An 18,053-nucleotide genomic window follows, 5' to 3' on the forward strand; every position below is an offset into this window, starting at 1 on the left:
CTCATGGAACATGCAGATGCATGAGTTGACTTGCATCCATTTTTTTTTTTTTTTTTTTTTTTTTTTTGAGGAAAGAGTTCTAAATCCTAAGTGTATCAAATGTGATTCATTTGGCAAGAAAGCTCTGTTGCTCCAAGTCTTTCAAAAAATATATTTTTTTATATCCGTAATAGACTACCATCCTTTAAATACTGTCACTGTAGGTAGCATTTTTAACAGGCTTATAATGTCTATTTTTTTCCTTTTAAAATGGTCTTAAATTGGTTTAAGCATAGACATCACAATCATACATTAAGAAGTCTGAATTTTCCCAAGTATGACTTTCAAATAGGCTTGAAATGGAGAAAGTAATCTTAAAAAGACTTATTTAGCGGAAAAAAAGCCTGTTAAAAATGTGCCACATATAGTACAGTATTAGACATCTAATCTTGCTCTCATCATCCCTCTGCTGAGCGGTTCAATGAGTTTTTCACCAGTTGACATCCAATACATTTGAAGTGCATGGGAGGTCCTCCCACTCAAAATGGATGGGACGTCTTCAGCTGTCAATGACAGAGAAAGGCAAAACCGTTAAACGTATGCTACACGTACGCTACATTTGTTCGACGGGACACCTTGCATCGATAGTCCCCGCGGTCGAGTTGAGCTGTCAAAAACGGGGCTCCTACTTTTACAAAAGCTCCCCATTTGTCACTTGTCACTCAGTACACCGGACTTGAAGGCGCACAGCAGTGACGTAACGAAACAGCCCAGCCCTTGTGATTGGCTGTTTAAGAAGAAGACGTCTGATTGGCTGAAGACGGGCTCCAGTTAAAAAAATGCATGTGTTCTTCTCAGTTGCGCATGACGGGTATCAAAACGATCCACACATTCGTAAGTGGGAATTTGTATTCGTAAGTGGGAATTTGTAATTGGAAGCACGTTGCAAATGCGCGTAAAACAATTCACACACACATTTGGTGAATGTGTTTGTGTTTCGCGTGCTATGTGTTTACGAATCCCACGATGTGTGTGTGTTTCGCGTGCTATGTGTTTACGAATCCCACAATGTGTGTGGTTCGCGTGCTATGTGTGTACGAATCCCACAATTGCGTGTGGTTCGCATGCTATGTGTGTACGAATCCCACAATGTGTGTGTGTTTCGCGTGCTATGTGTTTACGAATCCCACAATGCATGTACGAGTACTTATGAGACTAATCTGACCCCATATGATCTTGCCACAGATGCTTGTAAGACAAAGCTTCAAAGCACCGCATGCGTCAATTATCGCTTAACTTGTTAAACAGTTGCTGTGGCAATTCTGTGTGTAAGTGAGCAGCTTCAGTAGATTTGAGTGGACTTACTCAATGAAGCCAAACATTTTTCTACTACTTTATTTTTGTTTAAAAATAATTCGGTGGGACAGTAACATGTTTAAAATGTTTAAAACTTATCATAATAATTACATTTGATGTGCTTAAAAAACATTTATTAAAATACATTTATAAACATTTTTTTTAAGGGGGAAAAAAGTAATATAGATCAACTTACTGAGCTACTTCATGGTTTTTCATTTAACGCAGTGGGTTCTGGTCCCCATTAACCACGAAAAATGAGGGATCACTGTATAGGCCTGATATAGCCTTTAATATGTATACATTTACATCCGCACCCATGAATAACTTAGATTCTTAAGTTAACCTAATATGCTTGTGTAATGCCACTCCATTATTTAATATCATTTAGTGTCAAGAGAGATTCAGCTTGACTCTGTGATAAACACTCAAATCTTTCTTCATGCAATGCAACTTTTGTGGATGGCACTAAGTGTCTATAAGCATTTTTATTGCTGTAATCAATCCACATATTTGATGCCTGCAGAGCTTGCTTTTCAGCAATAAATTCACAATCATAAACATCCTAATGAAGAGTAAATTGTCGCTCAGACAGCAGAAAAGGAATGTATGATATGAATACGGAGATGTGCAAGCATTTAGAAAAACTTAAGTCCTCTGAGCCTTGTCTAACTGGCGAGGCATTTCAAATGAGATAAAAAGGCTGTTTAAAGGCCATTACAAATGAATATGACTGCTTTTTTATTGTTGAATTAATCTCATCTTAACAATATAGCCCCTTGTGTAAAGATGAATTGTTAGAAAATAAGTACTCACCGTCTCACCACGCTGGCCTGGATGTCCAGGCAGCCCATCCTTTCCAGGTGGTCCCTATTTGGAGAAAATGAACACGATGATCATCACCGGCAAGAAATAACAGCAAATTTTTCATTTTAGTTAAAACGTCAGCATTTTATAAATGCTGTAGAAGGGCGCCATATGGTGCACACAAAATAGGAAATATCTGTCTAGACAATAACATTTCAACTAATGACCCACAAAACTATTATAGAGGTATAAGAATTAATGGAAATGTTCTTGCTCCCTTTAGTATCATTTTTCTTAATTATTATTTTACAGGATTATACATAGTGTTATCCTAGGTACCACTGTAGCGAATGAACAACTAAAATCAGTTTACATGCATGGCAGTGTTCTAATAAGCAAAGTGAATGTATTACTAATATATTGCCTTAAGTACATTGTTTTAATATTCATTGGTGTGTTCAAGCTACTTACAGGAGGGCCTTTTGGTCCAGGGAAGCCCACAGGCCCCTGAGGTCCTTGTGGTCCCTATTGTAAATATACAAATGGTCAGACAAATGACAAAGATGTGCACATGAATTTATAGGTCTTAGTTAAGCTTCAAAAAATTAAAACATCAATGTGCATGGAACGAAACTGCAGACAGATGCAAAAAAAAAGTGCTCTGTACAAATAAATATGGACTTTGCTCTTAATAATGCTTTGTTTAACCAAAAAAAAAAAAAAAAGAAAGAAAAAAAAGGAACGTTGTAATGACCATCAAGGGAGGCTCTACGAGACAGTTCAGTATCTTTGGTTTTAATAGTGTCGTAAAAGATTTGTCGCTGCTATATTTAATAAGTGGCTGTAAAACTAAAAAAAAAAATATACAGAGGTAGTCAAATGAATTAAAATACAGAGAGAGAGAGAGAGGGAGAGAGAGAGAGAGAGAGAGAGAGAGAGACCTACATGTCAGGAATGAAATGTCAAACATGAAAGGTACTATTGAAATTGCTCATTTCAAACAATATACTAGATGCAAGTGAGTGCATAGACAACACAATCCTCATTTTATTGACACATCGGGCCCTATTTTCATAGACTGTGCCTAAAACTTGTGTTTTTTGTGTCAATGCAGCCCAAGCTGGATGTGTTTTGGAATTGGTCTGCGCCTAGAAAGACATACAGGTGTACAAGTGAAAATTTTTGTGGGTAAAGGCGCACTTTTACTACGCCACCAAATAGTTTTGCGCTAAAACTAGTTTTAGCACAAACATGTTTCTCCTTCATCAGTTAAGAATAGAATGTTTGCCAACAAATGTCGCCGTCGTCATCTCCCGCTTATCCGAATCTGGGTCGCAGGGGCAGCAGCCTCAGCAAAGATGCCCAGACAGCCCTCTCCCCAGCCACTTCCACCAGCTCGTCTGGGAGAATCCCAAGGCGTTCCAAGGCCAGCTGAGATATATAATCTCGCCAGCGTGTCCTGGGTCGGTCCTGGGGTCTCCTTTCAGTTGGACATGCCTGAAACACCTCCCGAGGGAGGCATCCAGGTGGCATCCTAACCAGATGTCCAAACCATCTCAACTGGCTCCTCTCGACATCTCGGTCATCTGGGAGGGACTCCCAGATGACCGAGCTCCTCACCGTACCGCTAAGGCTTAGCCCGGCCACTCTGCGAAGGAAACTGATTTCAGCCGCGTATCTACAATCTTGTTCTTTCAGTCATTACCCCAAGTTCAAGGCCATAGGTGAAGGTAGGAACGTAGATTGACCGGTAAATCAAGAGCTTTGCCTTCCAGCTCAGCTCCCTCTTCACCATGAAGACTGGTTAAGTGCCCGCAACACTGCGGACCCCGCCCCAATCTGCCTGTCGATCTCACACTCCAACCTACCCTCACACGTGAACAAGATCCCGAGATACCTGAACCCCTTTAACTGGGGAAGGCCCTCACCACTAACCTGGAGCGAGCAATCCACCGTTTTCTGGCTGAGAACCTTGGATTCAGACTAGTAGGGGCTGATTCTCATCCGCTTCACAATCAGCTGCGAACTGTCCCAGCGAGAGCTTGGGATCGCTGTGCGATGGACCTAGAAGGACCACGTCATCTGCAAATAGAGATACCACCACCAAACTTGACCCCCTCCAACACCCGACTGCACCTAGAAATTCTGTCCATGAAAGTCACGAACAGAACCGGTGACAAAGGGCAGTCCTGGCGGAGTCCAACCCTCACCGGGAACAGATCTGACTTGTTGCTGGCCACACGGACCAGACTCATATTCCTGTGGTACAGGGACTGGATGGCCCCTAACAGGGTGCCCCTGGGGACCCGGTTATAAGCCTCCAAATCCACAAAACACATTTGGACTGAATTGGCAAACTCCCATGCCCCCTCAAGCGAGGGTTAAGAGCTGGTCCGTGGTTACACGGCCAGGACGAAAACCACATTGTTCCTCCTCGATCTGAGACTCAACTATCGACCAGACCCTCCTTTCCAGTACCCTGGACTTTCCCGGTGAGGCTGAGGAGTGTGATCCCTCAATAGTTGGAACACACCCTCTGATCGCCTTTCTTAAAGATAGGGACCACCCCCCGGTTTGCCATTCTAAGTTCTAAGGGCACAGCCCCTGATGACCACGCAATGTTGCACAGGCCTGTCAACCAAGACAGCCCTGCAACATTCAAAGCTTTGAGATGCCCAGGGCGGATTTCATCAATCCCCGGCGTGCCGCCGTCGCAGAGTAATTTCACTACCTCAGTGACTTCTGCCCCAGTGATTGACCCATCCAACCCCGGGCCCCTCGGCTGTTTCCTCCATGGAATGCGTGTTGGTGGTTATTAAGGAGGTCCTCAAAGTATTCCTTCCACCGCCCAACAATGTCCTCAGCCTCCCCCCTTTGAAGCACCGGATGGTTTGCCAGAACCTTTTTGTAGCTAATCGATAGTCTTCCTCCATAGCTTCACTGAACTCCTCCCACATCCGAGTTTTTGCCTCGGCGATCGCCACAGTTGCACTCTGCCTGGCCCGCTGGTACCAGTCAGCTGTCTCAAGGGACCCACAGGCCAACCATACCCTGTAGGTCTCCTTCTTCAGCCTGATGGCCCCCCTCACCTCTGGTGTCAACCATATGGTTGGGGGGTTTTCACCACGACTGGTCCCCGCTACCTTGCGGCCACAGCTCTCAGCAGCCACCTCCACAAAGGCAGAGCGAAACAACCAAAGCACCCATGTTAAAGGGAATGTTAAAGACCCTGTTTATTAGCACACAGCGGCAGCAGTCATCCTACCTTCTTTCCAAAGCATATGCTTATGCCTGTCCACGAAATGACCAACAACTGGTCTAAAGCACCCATTTGCTGAGTGTACACTCGCTTTGGTTTCGATTTGTATGGCGTACAAAAATAAAGTCCATTAAGTGTTTATGTATTAAGTATTCTGGTCCATCGTTTTCAATGAGGAGCACAATAGTTGAGTAATTATGCAGAAATTTGAAACAATACTGGCAAATTTTGTGTACCAGATGTTTGATCAGACTCATGCATCATGGACTTACTCTCTCACCAGGTGGGCCTGGAGGACCGTCATTGCCTGATGTACCCTGCAAGGTTCAACAACAACAACAAATGATTATTATTCCAAGTTGTCAAAGTTTTCATCAAAGAAGCCCATTGACAACACTTTTTTAATACTTATGTGATTAACAGCACTGAGTCATATCATATACCTTAGGTCCTGGCTTTCCTGTTGGGCCTCTGGCTCCTCGAGCCCCACGAGGACCCTGCAAAAGAACAATGTGTAATGTTAATTTTAAAAAATTTAGATACAGTATAACAAAAAAAAAAAAAAATGAAGTACATAAAGATGATTAATAAAAAGATTGGTAGATTGTCACATACCGTTGGACCTCTTTGTCCTCTCGGTCCAGGTTTGCCTGCAACACCCTATGAAAGACCAAACAATAACAAAAAGAAGGTGAGCTGAAATGCTCATCTGTCTCTACTCAGCATCATCCAACACATAATAACAATGTAGAATAAACATCAATATGTCGTGTTGGATGTATTGAATAGAGTAGAATAGAATAGAATAGAATAGAATAGAATAGAATAGAATAGAATAGAATAGAATAGGCATGTATCGTCATAGTGATTCATTAATGACAGATTGGAGCAGTGTTTCTTACCCTGGCACCTTTCTCTCCATTGGCTCCCGGGAATCCAGGGAAGCCACTTGAGCCCTATCAAAAAAGAATGGAAAGGACATCAAATAAAGCAATGATTCGTAACCATCTTGCCACGGCCTAACTATGGGACTTGAGCTCCGACCTGTTGAGGCGATAATGTAATTGTTCTACCCCTGGGCCTCAAGGGCCAGTGGCGGGGCTGCCTATTTTAGGGTTTCTACAGACAGCAATGGTTTTGCACCTGATTGATTTCTATGTGCGAGGTTGACAGCCAGTGGTCAAAATTTTAATCACAGTTGTACGAAAAAAAAAAAAAAAAAACGACTTTTCGACCAGGGAGGTGGGAAGTGCGTTGTTTAGGGTGCTGCAGCACCCCTAGTGTTGGGGAGAAAAAAAGTTTTGGTAGCTTATTTTTGTTAAAATAATAATAATTAGCGCTGCAACGATTAATCGATAAACTAGAGTAATTCCATTAGAAAAAAGCTTCGACTCAAATTTTGCTGCTTCAAATATGTGTTTAATTAGAGTGGTGTCTTAATAGTTTGTTTTGAAAGTGTCTGCATTTAGTTTTATTGATTTGGGTGGATACATTGCCTACTAACAGTGAATATGACATAACTCATTTAAAACGGCTGAATCCAGCTGCTCCCTGTTAAGACCAAAAAAGGTAAGTTTTTGTCCGAGTTAGTATGTTTTTTTAATGCATTCGTAATTTAGTTTATGGGAATACTTAGGAATATACTTGGGAATATGTGTTTGAACCATTTGTTAAGAAAGTTGTAAAAAAAGTTAACATTTCATAGCATTTAAGCTGGTGAACTTTTCCTATGCAAGTTAGCCAGTTGTTCTTTTGTTGTACTTAGATCCTCATTTAATTGATTTTTTATAACGTTTGAGACTAAGCTCAGGTATTTTAGTTTATTGTTAAAATAAAGTTAAATTCCGCATAGTTTGAAAAAACAACATTGTATTCACAAGTATTGCTCTTTTGAAAATGCAATATTATCCAAATTATATATTATATAATTATATATCTATATTAATAAAAAAATCCAACACACACACTGTAGGGGAAATAGAATGTTGTCTTTGTAGTAGCCCCGTAGTAGTATGTAAACTATCCAGCATGCATGTGTACTCCCATTGTGCACGCCTTGTATGGAGAACATGAGCGAGCATGACGAATTGGGACTGAAACGGCTGATTTTGGATAGGAAAAACTAAAAATGGTCCTCAGGAACCCCTGTTTTGAGTTACTTCCAGCACCCCTGTTTTCTACTAATAATAACAGTAATAACAATGATGTCCATTTGCGTTTTTGCTCACTGGATGCACTTTTTATTTTAGTTTGTTGTGAGTCCTAAAAAAATGTTCAAGGGCCATTATATTATTACACTAGTACATCTCAAATAGTGGGGCGCGCCCCTGGGGTGGCGCATGTGACCTTGGGGAACATACTTTTTTTCCCCCATACTAAAATAAAGTGTAATTGCACATTCACTCAGTGGGTGGTAATGGCACTGTCATTTTCGGAGTGTGTTCAGCATTTTTGAACCAAACAAGACCACACAGCAAAGAGCACTGGAGATATGAAAGCTAAGACGAGGAAATATGACGAGCCGTATGTAGCGTTTGGCTTTGACTTGTAATACAGTGAGAGATAAGGAAAGACCAGTCTGTTTACTGTGTCTAAAATGTTTACAGCGGATAGCAGGTAGCCAATTAGCCCCAAATTCACATAGCCTGCGTTTGCGACACGGTTGCGTGACGGCTATGAAAACATAGCAGGTCCATTTCTACTGGTTGCGTTAGCGATACAAATGTCTGCGGCAATCAGACAGAACAAATCACGAGAGCACTAATGAGAATGCACAAATTCAGGCACAATATGTACTATGTACCTCCAAATGTCAGACACTTGAGAATCAAGGTGTAATAAGTGCAACATTTGTTTTTTGTTGTTTTATCATGACACAAATAATAGACAAATAATAGACAAAGTTTCTTTTTTTTGTGCATGAGGACATTACAAGCCCATGGAAAAAAAAGTAAATAAATATATTATCTATTCGTGATAATGAAAAGTATGAGAAAAGTGCTTTATTTTGAAAGGAAACCGGTAGTTGTATTTTGTTTCAGTGCTAAATGTCCTTTCCAACACGGTGGTATTGTTGTAACTTCATTCGGTCTGGCTGCGCCGTCCGGAAAAAAATAGACTGCTGCGTTAAGCCTACGGTTACCTGCTGCACGTCCTGGATGATTCCGCAGGTGGTGAAAATTGTCATACTGATTAGTATGCTTGCGAAAACCTACGACGTCGTGAACGCAACCAATATTGTCACAGCCGCAGGCGGTGTGAATTACACTTTAGACGTCACTTAAAGACATTAGACCCCATTCACAATAATAAGCTGCTTGATTTTTTTTTCCCCAACAAAAACATGCTGCATATTGCCAACAATCGTCCAACTTTGTCAGTGTTACATCAGTAAAACAGCGAGCACTGTTAGCATACCAAGGTGTAAGGTGTCATACCAAGTTGTTGGTGCAAAATAACCCCACACCAGTAGCAAAAACAAAAACTGTCCCTCTGTCCAAAGACACTATTGTTTTTTGTTCTATTAATTGTTGCTTTTTCAGTCAAATTGTATGGAATATTGTTTTCTTGAGTTAATGTTGCTAATCAATTTGAATTTCTTGTTATTTATTGATATTAAATTTTATTTTTCAGTATCACATGGTCAAAAAATGTACCTTGAGTGCATATGCGGAGATTAAGGGAGGCCTTAGCATAGGCCCCCTGGTGGCCAAAAAATGTCAGTGCATGTATCTGACGTTCCAATCTATTAATTTAAAACTAAGAGTTTGCCGGTAATATGTTGTCTATAAAATTTGTAAAGCAATAAAACAACAAAAAGGAATGAATTGAACAAAATATATATTTATCATGAAAAAAATTTTTTCGAACAGATCATGTGACTAGCACCTAAGCCGGTCATTTGCTTTGCTCAGCCAAAACCACCTGAGAGCAGAAGACGCAAGATGGATATACATAATTTTTTCAAACCTAAGCTTTCAAAAGCGACAATTACTGAGCAAGAACCAAGGATTGAAGATGTGGACCATGAAACACCAGAGAGCACCGCCAAAATGGTGAGTGGAGTTTCAATTTGCCCCACTAAAGACGTTAATTGTACAACACAGCCACCATATTCTTCTTCTCCACTAAGAAAGAAAAACAGCATGTTTTGCCCCCTCTGCCACCAAAGTCAAACTCCGACTATGCTTGAGTTTGAGTTTTTTACAGTTTGGATGTGACCTTTTATTTAATTCAGGCAAACAAAACAAGGGTAATAAAATTATACTTTATTGTAAGTTGATCTATATAATTTTTTCACTTTAATATTAAAAAGGACACAATGTTATGCAGAAGTGTACTTATAATAATCATAATTTTATAGACAAATGATACTATTTACAGTGGCCGGAGAGAGTTGGGGGTGGGGGGCATAAAACGTTCACATCTTCCTGGGGGGTCATAACAGAAAATAATTGAGAAGCAATGTATTACACTAATGGGATGAGGACTACATTTAAATAAACATATGAGTAAATTATGCACAAATGGAAGAGTATGTGTAAAACTAAAGAAAAAAATGAACATTGTGTACACCAAGTAGGTGATTAAAAACACATCTTACCAGAAAGTAACGTCCACATCAAGTTGCATTGGAAACATTTAGTGCAAATGTGTTGAGTCACATGATCTTTGATCAATTTACATCTCATTTTCTTGAAATCTAAAGCAATTCTTACATATTATGTATGAAATATAATAGATCATTAGTTTACTCTTGTAATACAGGTAGTCCCAAGGTTAAAACCTGCCCGGCTTATGTGATTTTGACTTTACGATGCCAGAGTCTCACCCGCCATTTTGTCTCCAGACTTTATTTATTTTTTAGTCGCGTAAACAGTACCTTGTTGTACCTCACCGTATCTTGTCTTTTACTGAATTTTATTAATACGACTGTTGACTTTACGACTGAGACGCGTGCTTTTATTATAGTGCAGGAAGCGTAAAGTAGGTAGTACTTCCACAAGCGAGTAAGAGCATGAATAAGAACATATTTACGCACACGAGGAAGTGTGCACGCTAATACACGAGGTAGAGCGCATTTGCAACGTTAGGCGCTTTCTAGCTAGGATGTAGCTCCAACGTCTTGGCGAGGACAGTAAAATGACGTTGCCTGGTACACCAGACTCACCGCTGTTCCAGCTATTGAGTCTGGCCACCATTCAGCGGATACAATTTCCAGGGCGGAGCAAGCCACAGCAAACAGACAGCGGAGTGGACCAATCAGCGACGGGCAGACGTGACATTAGTAAAACGACGAGGGCAGGGCGAGGGACTTGCGCGCAGAAGTAAACATACGAGGAGAGCGGAGTTTATTCAACATGGCTAGCGCGAGACAGACTGTTGTCACTGACTCGTGTCGATATGTTTTTGGTAATTTAAAACTGATTTTACCATGGATTGGAACATATTCTCGGCTCTCCTGTTCACCATCTGTGTTGTTGTGGAGACGACGTTGCTCGTTAAGAACACGTCACGCAAATAAACGAATCTGATTTGTCGATTGATTTTGTACCTGCTTGAGAGGCCGTTAATGGGCTGGTTCCCAGACTTTTCTCTCAGTGTTTGAAAAATACAGGGAGAACAGTCTGGCCGTGCCAGGCAAAAAATGACGTATAATACATGTTTTGATGTTCTGATTTAGGGGGTGTTTATGGGTATTTAAAGGGTTCATTCCGATTTACGCAGAAATTTGGGTTATGTCGCCAGCATATGAACAGAACTAGTTCGTAACCCAGACACGACCTGTACTCAAGTATTTTGTTGCAGTGCACTGTTGTACAAGATGCTCTGCAATAAACTCTGATAGTAGCCATATATGGTAAAATGACTTACTTATTTAAAAAAACAAACCTACCTTAGGTCCTTGTCTTCCTGGATATCCTGGCAATCCTGGAACTCCCAGTTTACCCTGAGTAATATTAAATTATTCATTAAGTATGCTAACTGAAAATAACTTAAGATGTAGACTCTTGTCCCATTACCTTTTCTCCAGCAGGACCTATGGGACCTGACTCTCCGTTGGGGCCAGCTCTTCCCTTAGGACCCTCTGGACCATCTTCTCCACGGGCCCCAAGCATGCCAACTTCACCCTGATGCCATATTAGATCAAATAATTAATATTGTATGTCCTGGACATGGATTTAATGAGATGGATAAACAATTTCTCACCCGATCTCCTTTGATTCCCATGTCCCCTTTGAAACCTGGAAAACCGTCTTCACCCTAAAAAAGAACAAGAACAACCTATAAACAGTCATTGTCCCAGTGACACCTGCTCAATGGAATTATTCATGCTTCTACAACCCATGGCAAAAAGTATGGAATCAGCAGTCCTGGACGAGCACACAAACTCAGATAAAAAGCTTGAAAAATAATGAATTAGTTCAAAAGTGCAACTCTTTAGCATTCAGAAACACTAAAAGAAAATGAATAAAAAATATTGTGGTGGTCAGTAAATGTTACTTTTATAGAGTAGGTGCAGGGAAATAAATATAGAATCACTCCATTCTGAGGAAAAATATATAGAATCATAAGAAACAAACAAAGAAATAAAAATCAAAACACATCTCTAGTATTTAGTTGCACCCCCTCTGGCTTTTATGACAGCTTGCAGTCTCTGAGGCATGGACTAGATGAGTATTCTTCATCAATTAGGTGCCAACTCTCCTTGTCAGATCATCTTTGCTGGTCGGAGCCTTGCTGTGGACATTTTTTTTTTCAATTGAAGGGATAGGAAAGCTGTCTAAATTTGAAGAAGATTTCACCACAGCCATCGACCAGTGCCTTTGCCTGACATGCAGCCCCATATCATCAAAGACTGGGGGAATTTGGATGTTTTCTTCAGGCAGTCATCTTTGTAAATCTCACTGGAACGGCATCAAACAAAAGTTCCAGCATCATCACCTTGTTCAATGCAGATTCTTGACTCGTCACTGAAAATAACCTTCATCCAGTCATTCACAGTCCATGATTGCCTCTCCTTAGCCCATTGCGGTCTTGTTCTTTTCTGTTTAAGAGTCAATGATGGTTTCCTTTTAGCTTTCCTGTATGAAAATCCCATTTCCTGTAGGCGATTTTGCACAGTTCTGTCACACACATTGACTCCAGCTTCCTCCCATTTCTTCTTCATTTGTCTTGTTGTAGATCTTCTGTTTTCAACACATATGGCCTTTAGTTGTTTGGATGTCTTCCTCGGTCTACCAGTATGCTTAACTTTAACAACCTTGCCATGCTGTTTGTACTTGGTCCAGATTTTTGATACAGCTGAAAGTGAACAGCCACCATCTTTGGCAACCATATGTGTAGCGTTACCTTCTTCAAGAAGTTTGATAATCCTCTCCTTGGTCTCAAGAGACATCTCTCTTGTTGGAGCAATGATTCTTGTAAATCCACTTAGTCCAGCAGCTCTCCAAGGTGTGATAACTGCACTGTTTTTAACTGCTGACTAACGAGCAGATCTGATCTGAGGCAGGGAAAGGAAATTGACTGGGCGTGTCAGTAATTTCTACTCAAAATGGAGTGATTACAATTTTTTTCTTCAGAATGGAGTGATTCTATATTTATTTCCCTGCACTTGCTCTATAAAATTAATATTTACTGACCACAGCAATGTTTTTTATTCATTTATTTTAGTGTTTCTGAATGCCAAGGAGTTGCACTTTTGTACTAATTCATTCTTTTTTCAAGCTTTTTATCTGAGTTTGTTCTACCTAATAAAATGTCTGAGTGAGTGCTCGTCCGAGACTGGTGATTCCGTACTGTTTGCTAGGGGTTGTACCTGCAGGTCGTACTGTGAAACAGCATCACAGACCACGTGCAAAAGCTTAGTGTTGACGCCTCTCATCAATTGAATTACAAAATACTGATGCTATATGTTAAGCATTTTTGTTACTTGAGTAAATGTTAAGTAATACTGCTTTGAGTTTCAAATGAGATTAATCCTACATACATCAAAGTTTCAGCTGCTGTCAACTTGACTATTTTTTGAGTCACCTGTCCTTTTTCATTCTATTTGATAGATAATTCAACGCTGTCTTCTTTCATCATTCTCACATATGAAAAAAAAAAAGCAAAACATTCCTTATTCATGACAAAGCCTACATTTCCAAGGCTCAGAATTTTCACGATTAATGATTCAGTAAGAAACATACATGCGTACCTGTCACTACGGTAACCACATCACAGAGTCTTATCGTGTAGTTTATACAATCCAATACAGTATCGATCTCAAGTGACCATCTGCGATACTTCAAAGGTGGATTTGTTTTAAATTCTGTGCGGTGGCACGCACGCAAACACTTCAAACAGCTCCAGATGAAGTGAATTGTTCTTTGAAAGTGTGACGCCTTGTGCAGATTCACATTCACACAGCCATTGTCTCCACCGAAGGAGGCCATTGTGTGACCTCTGCTTGGCGGTAGCTCAAAGGATTCAGACGGACGTGAGACAGGCAAAGACAGGTCCGAGTCACTGAAGCTGAATCTTGAATATGTTATCAGGCGGCTTCACAAACTTTCTTTCAATGGTCAAATTCTTCCCATGTTTTAAATTCGCAATACAGTGATCCCTAGCTACTTCGCGCTACAAACTTTGCGCCCTCAGTCCATCACGGAGTTTTTTTCAATTAAAAAAATAAATAAATAAATGGATACATGTGAGCCCTCCCGAGCCGATCACGTAGTCTCACTCTCCCTCTTGCTGCTCTTTGTTGGTCAGTGCACTGAAGTTGCTTATTGAAGTTAACGATGATTGACTGACGTTTAACATTTGATCTTGCCACAGATGGTTGGAGCCGAAGCTTCAAAGCGCCGCATGCGTCAGTCATCGTTTAACTTGTTAAACAGTTGATGTGGCAACTCTTTGTGAGTAAGTGAGCAGCTTGAGGGGATTTGAGCGGACTCACTTAATGAAGCATTTTAAACAGACAAGACTTTTCCACTTTGTTCTTCTTAAAAAAAAATAATTCAGTGGGACAGTAACATGTTTAAAACATCATAATTGTTACATTTGAAGTGCTTAAAACCATTTGTTAAAAATTATATATACATATATATTTTTTTTAGGGCTGTCAAACGATTAAAATTTTTAATCGAGTTAATCACAGTTTTAAAATTAATTAATCTTAATTAATTGCAATTCAAACCATCGCTAAAATATGCCATATTTTTCTGTAAATTGTTGTTGGAATGGAAAGATAAGACACAAGACAGACATAAACATTCAACATACTGTAGATAAGTACTGTATTTGTTTATTATAACAATAAATCCACAAGATGGCATTAGCATTATTAACATTTATGTGTATTTTGCATAGCTATTTGATTGGGAATGCCAGTTCTCTTTGCATTGAGCTCTTTTCTTTTTGTGAACATAATTTTTTTGAGAGATAGGAATATTAATTTTGTTGTGCTTTCACTAAATGATACTGTAGCGACTTAACTGTTCGGCCCAAAAGCATGATGGGAAGTTGGGCAACCATGACTGTCAGTGGTAGCTGCAAATGGTATATAGTATGTTCTGCTTTGTGTTCAATCAGGCGTGTTAAGAAAAAGAACGTCATGACTGTTAGTAGTGGCTGCTTAAGCCAATAAAAGGCGCGGTCCAATGAACACCTGTGTCCACTCACATTTCTCTGCCTTTTCAGTCTCAATGTGCTAAAACGGCATCATAGTAAACTGTTTGAGGCAACACATGAACGGGTCATTCCGTTCACGAGTTAATTGTGCCAAATATTTTAACGTGACTAATTTAAAAAATGAATTACCGCCCGTTAACGCGATAAATTTGACAGCCCTAATTATACTTTGGGGAAAAAAGTGAAAAAATCATGTCTTATATGTATCTATTTCCACTGCTAAATCTGAATAAATACATCGAACACACAAAACATTTTTTCACAGTTTTTCACTTATCGGGGCTCGTTCTGGTCCTTGGCGGCAAAAAAAAATGAGAGATCACTGTTTTATAAAGAAATTGTAAAAATTATCCTATGCGGGGCCAGTAGTGGGCATTGTGTGTTTACAAATAAATATTACACTATTGGGCAGCAACTGTAATAGAACACAACACTACTAGAGTATTTAACTGCAATCATATAGAATTCACAGGGTTCACTTTGGTTAATGTTAATATCTCGTTCTTACCTTTTCGCCCTTTGAGCCTTTCAACCCCCTCACGCCATCAGCACCCTGTTTTACAGAGAACATGTTAAATCTTACATAAAACTAGAAAGAAGAAATTGCAATAATAGCTTTGCTCTAGCAGGTTAACCCCTTGGCGCCACTTCCTGCTGACATCAGGTCACTTCCTGTTGATATCAAGTCACTTTCTGTTGATTTGGGGACATTTCAGGGTCACTTACAGTACTGTTGAATATCATGTCACTTCCTGTTAATATTTTGACGTACATGGCTGTCAATGGCATAGATTTGCATGGCCGTCAATGGCGTGGACGTACACTGGTGTCAATGGCATGGATGTACTTTGGTGTCGGTGGCATGGACATACATTGGTGTCAATGGAATCTAAGTACATTGGCATCAATAGAATCAACATACATGGCCCTTAATAATGTGGATGTACATGCCCATCGATGGCATAGACTTACATGGCCGGCAACGGTATGGACGTACATTGGTGTCAATGGCATGGATGTGCATGGCCGTAAATAGCACGGATTTACTTGGGTGCCAGTTGAATGTCAATGGGCTGTAATGGTTAATACATTTTCAAGTCAAAAATCACAACCACCCATGTTTTTCTGCCCTTGAAAATGAAGAGGAAATGACTGTCAATGGCATACCATTAGAAATGAATGGGAAAGTTTTTGTGGATGTATGATTTATGGGATTTGCTGTTTTTTTTTAATTGGAGGACATGATACATTTTTCAAAAAACTGGTGTTTTGCTGCGAACGGTAATTTTTTGGGGGGTCATTCAAAAGATCCCTGCATCGCACAAGAATTCCGGTCCTTTCGGTATTCAAATGGGGTTGGTGGACCAGACAGTTTGGGCTGTGCGGCACGCCGAAGAAACACCGTTTAAAAAAATGAATAACATAGATGGTTTTTCTGTACATGCTAAACTACTGAAACATCTTACCTTGACACCACGAGGCCCAGGATAGCCAATTGGACCCTGTGGACCCACTGGACCCTTGAAAGAATAACAGCGTGTCAAACTTTGCATTCAAGTATTTATATGAATATGTTGTAATATCCATTATGTTGTATAGGTACTGAAGTTAATTTAAATACGTTACTTCTATTGGTGAACTGCTATGATATTTTTAATTGATGCAAAAAGGTTGTCTTGCTCAAGAAAGGTTGGGAAAAACCTAGATTAAATTAGATGGCCCCTCCGTGAAGTTTGCCCCCCATCAGACACAAATTCATATAAAAATGATGTCAAACCCTTCTTTTATAGATCAATCTAAGGTCAACCAGCCCCACATTTTGATTAAACAAATTGCTAAAAATGGTAGTATTCGTTTATGCTATGTTTGTGCTGTAAAAAAATTATATTTAAATTTCTAAATATCTAAATTTATAGATAATAGCAATAGATATCAATTTCGTGTGATAACGTCAATCGTGGCCCTTCTGTTGCGGCTGACGGAGCATACCAATTCTCTCAATAACAGAGGGGTATCTCAACAACGAGAGCAAACGTAGCACAAACGAATGGCACCCCTTCGGGTCCACTATGCAGTAAATAGGGGGCTGCGACTCACGTCATCTCTCGAAATTCATATCTAAAACTCCCATTTACTGCAAAATGGACCCGAAGGGATGCCATTGACAATGCCATGACACCCCTCTGTTACTGAGAGAGTACGTACGCATCCCTTAGCCGCGGGAGTCGGATACGGAAAAGCCGTGATTGACGTCATCACTCTAAATTAATATTTCAATAGCTATAAAACAATAGCAGCACAAACGAAAATTTTTACAGCACAAACGAGCACAAACGTAGCACAAACGAATGGCACCATTTCAGGCCCATTTTGCATTAAAGGGGAGGTTCCGTGATGTCATCACTCAAAATTAATATCTCAGTATCTCAAAAACGATAGCAGCACAAATGAAAATGTTTACAGCACAAACCAGCACAAACGAAGCACAAACAATTGACACCATTTTTAGCCATTTTTAATGAAAATTTGGTGCTGGTTGACCTCAGATTGGCCGATAAAAGAAATGTAAACATCTATACTATTATTTAACATAATATATTTAAAAAATATTAGAAAACTGAGCTGTTTTCTAACATTCTTTTTTAAAAATATTTTAGATTTTGTGGAAACCGACTCATGAAAAACTTCATAGGTGATTCCTACAGCTACAGTATCTTAAAACTTGTGTTACTTGTCCTGGCAATGTATGACAAACTGTCCACTTGAGTACATAATTTACAATATTAAGAACTGTTAAAATACAGTATTTCCCGCACTATAAGGCGCACCTAAAAACCTTCCATTTTTTCAAAAGCCGACAATAGGCGCTATAATCTGATGTGCTTTATATCTGGATCAATATTGGCTAATCATGGCATGAATTTCCTTTTAGCGCAGTTCTATCTAGTGGATGCGTCATGCAGCCCAAACAACT

General features: G+C 39.9%; 1 protein-coding gene across 2 annotated transcripts in view; it reads right to left on the reverse strand.

Annotated features, from left to right (window-relative positions):
• col11a1a (collagen, type XI, alpha 1a) overlaps positions 1-18,053 on the reverse strand; it is a 193,780-nt gene that overhangs the window by 68,014 nt on the left and 107,713 nt on the right. For both annotated transcript variants that reach the window (XM_057824244.1, XM_057824243.1), the window contains 11 exons: positions 16,546-16,599; positions 15,588-15,632; positions 11,612-11,665; positions 11,425-11,532; positions 11,298-11,351; positions 6,304-6,357; positions 6,017-6,061; positions 5,845-5,898; positions 5,674-5,718; positions 2,614-2,667; positions 2,152-2,205 (listed from right to left, as the gene is read on the reverse strand). In XM_057824244.1, the coding sequence (XP_057680227.1) occupies positions 2,152-2,205; positions 2,614-2,667; positions 5,674-5,718; positions 5,845-5,898; positions 6,017-6,061; positions 6,304-6,357; positions 11,298-11,351; positions 11,425-11,532; positions 11,612-11,665; positions 15,588-15,632; positions 16,546-16,599 (621 nt within the window). The remainder of the gene's footprint in view (positions 1-2,151; positions 2,206-2,613; positions 2,668-5,673; positions 5,719-5,844; positions 5,899-6,016; positions 6,062-6,303; positions 6,358-11,297; positions 11,352-11,424; positions 11,533-11,611; positions 11,666-15,587; positions 15,633-16,545; positions 16,600-18,053) is intronic.

The sequence above is a fragment of the Corythoichthys intestinalis genome, chromosome 20, assembly GCF_030265065.1.
Source record: "Corythoichthys intestinalis isolate RoL2023-P3 chromosome 20, ASM3026506v1, whole genome shotgun sequence".
NCBI lineage: Eukaryota > Metazoa > Chordata > Actinopteri > Syngnathiformes > Syngnathidae > Corythoichthys > Corythoichthys intestinalis.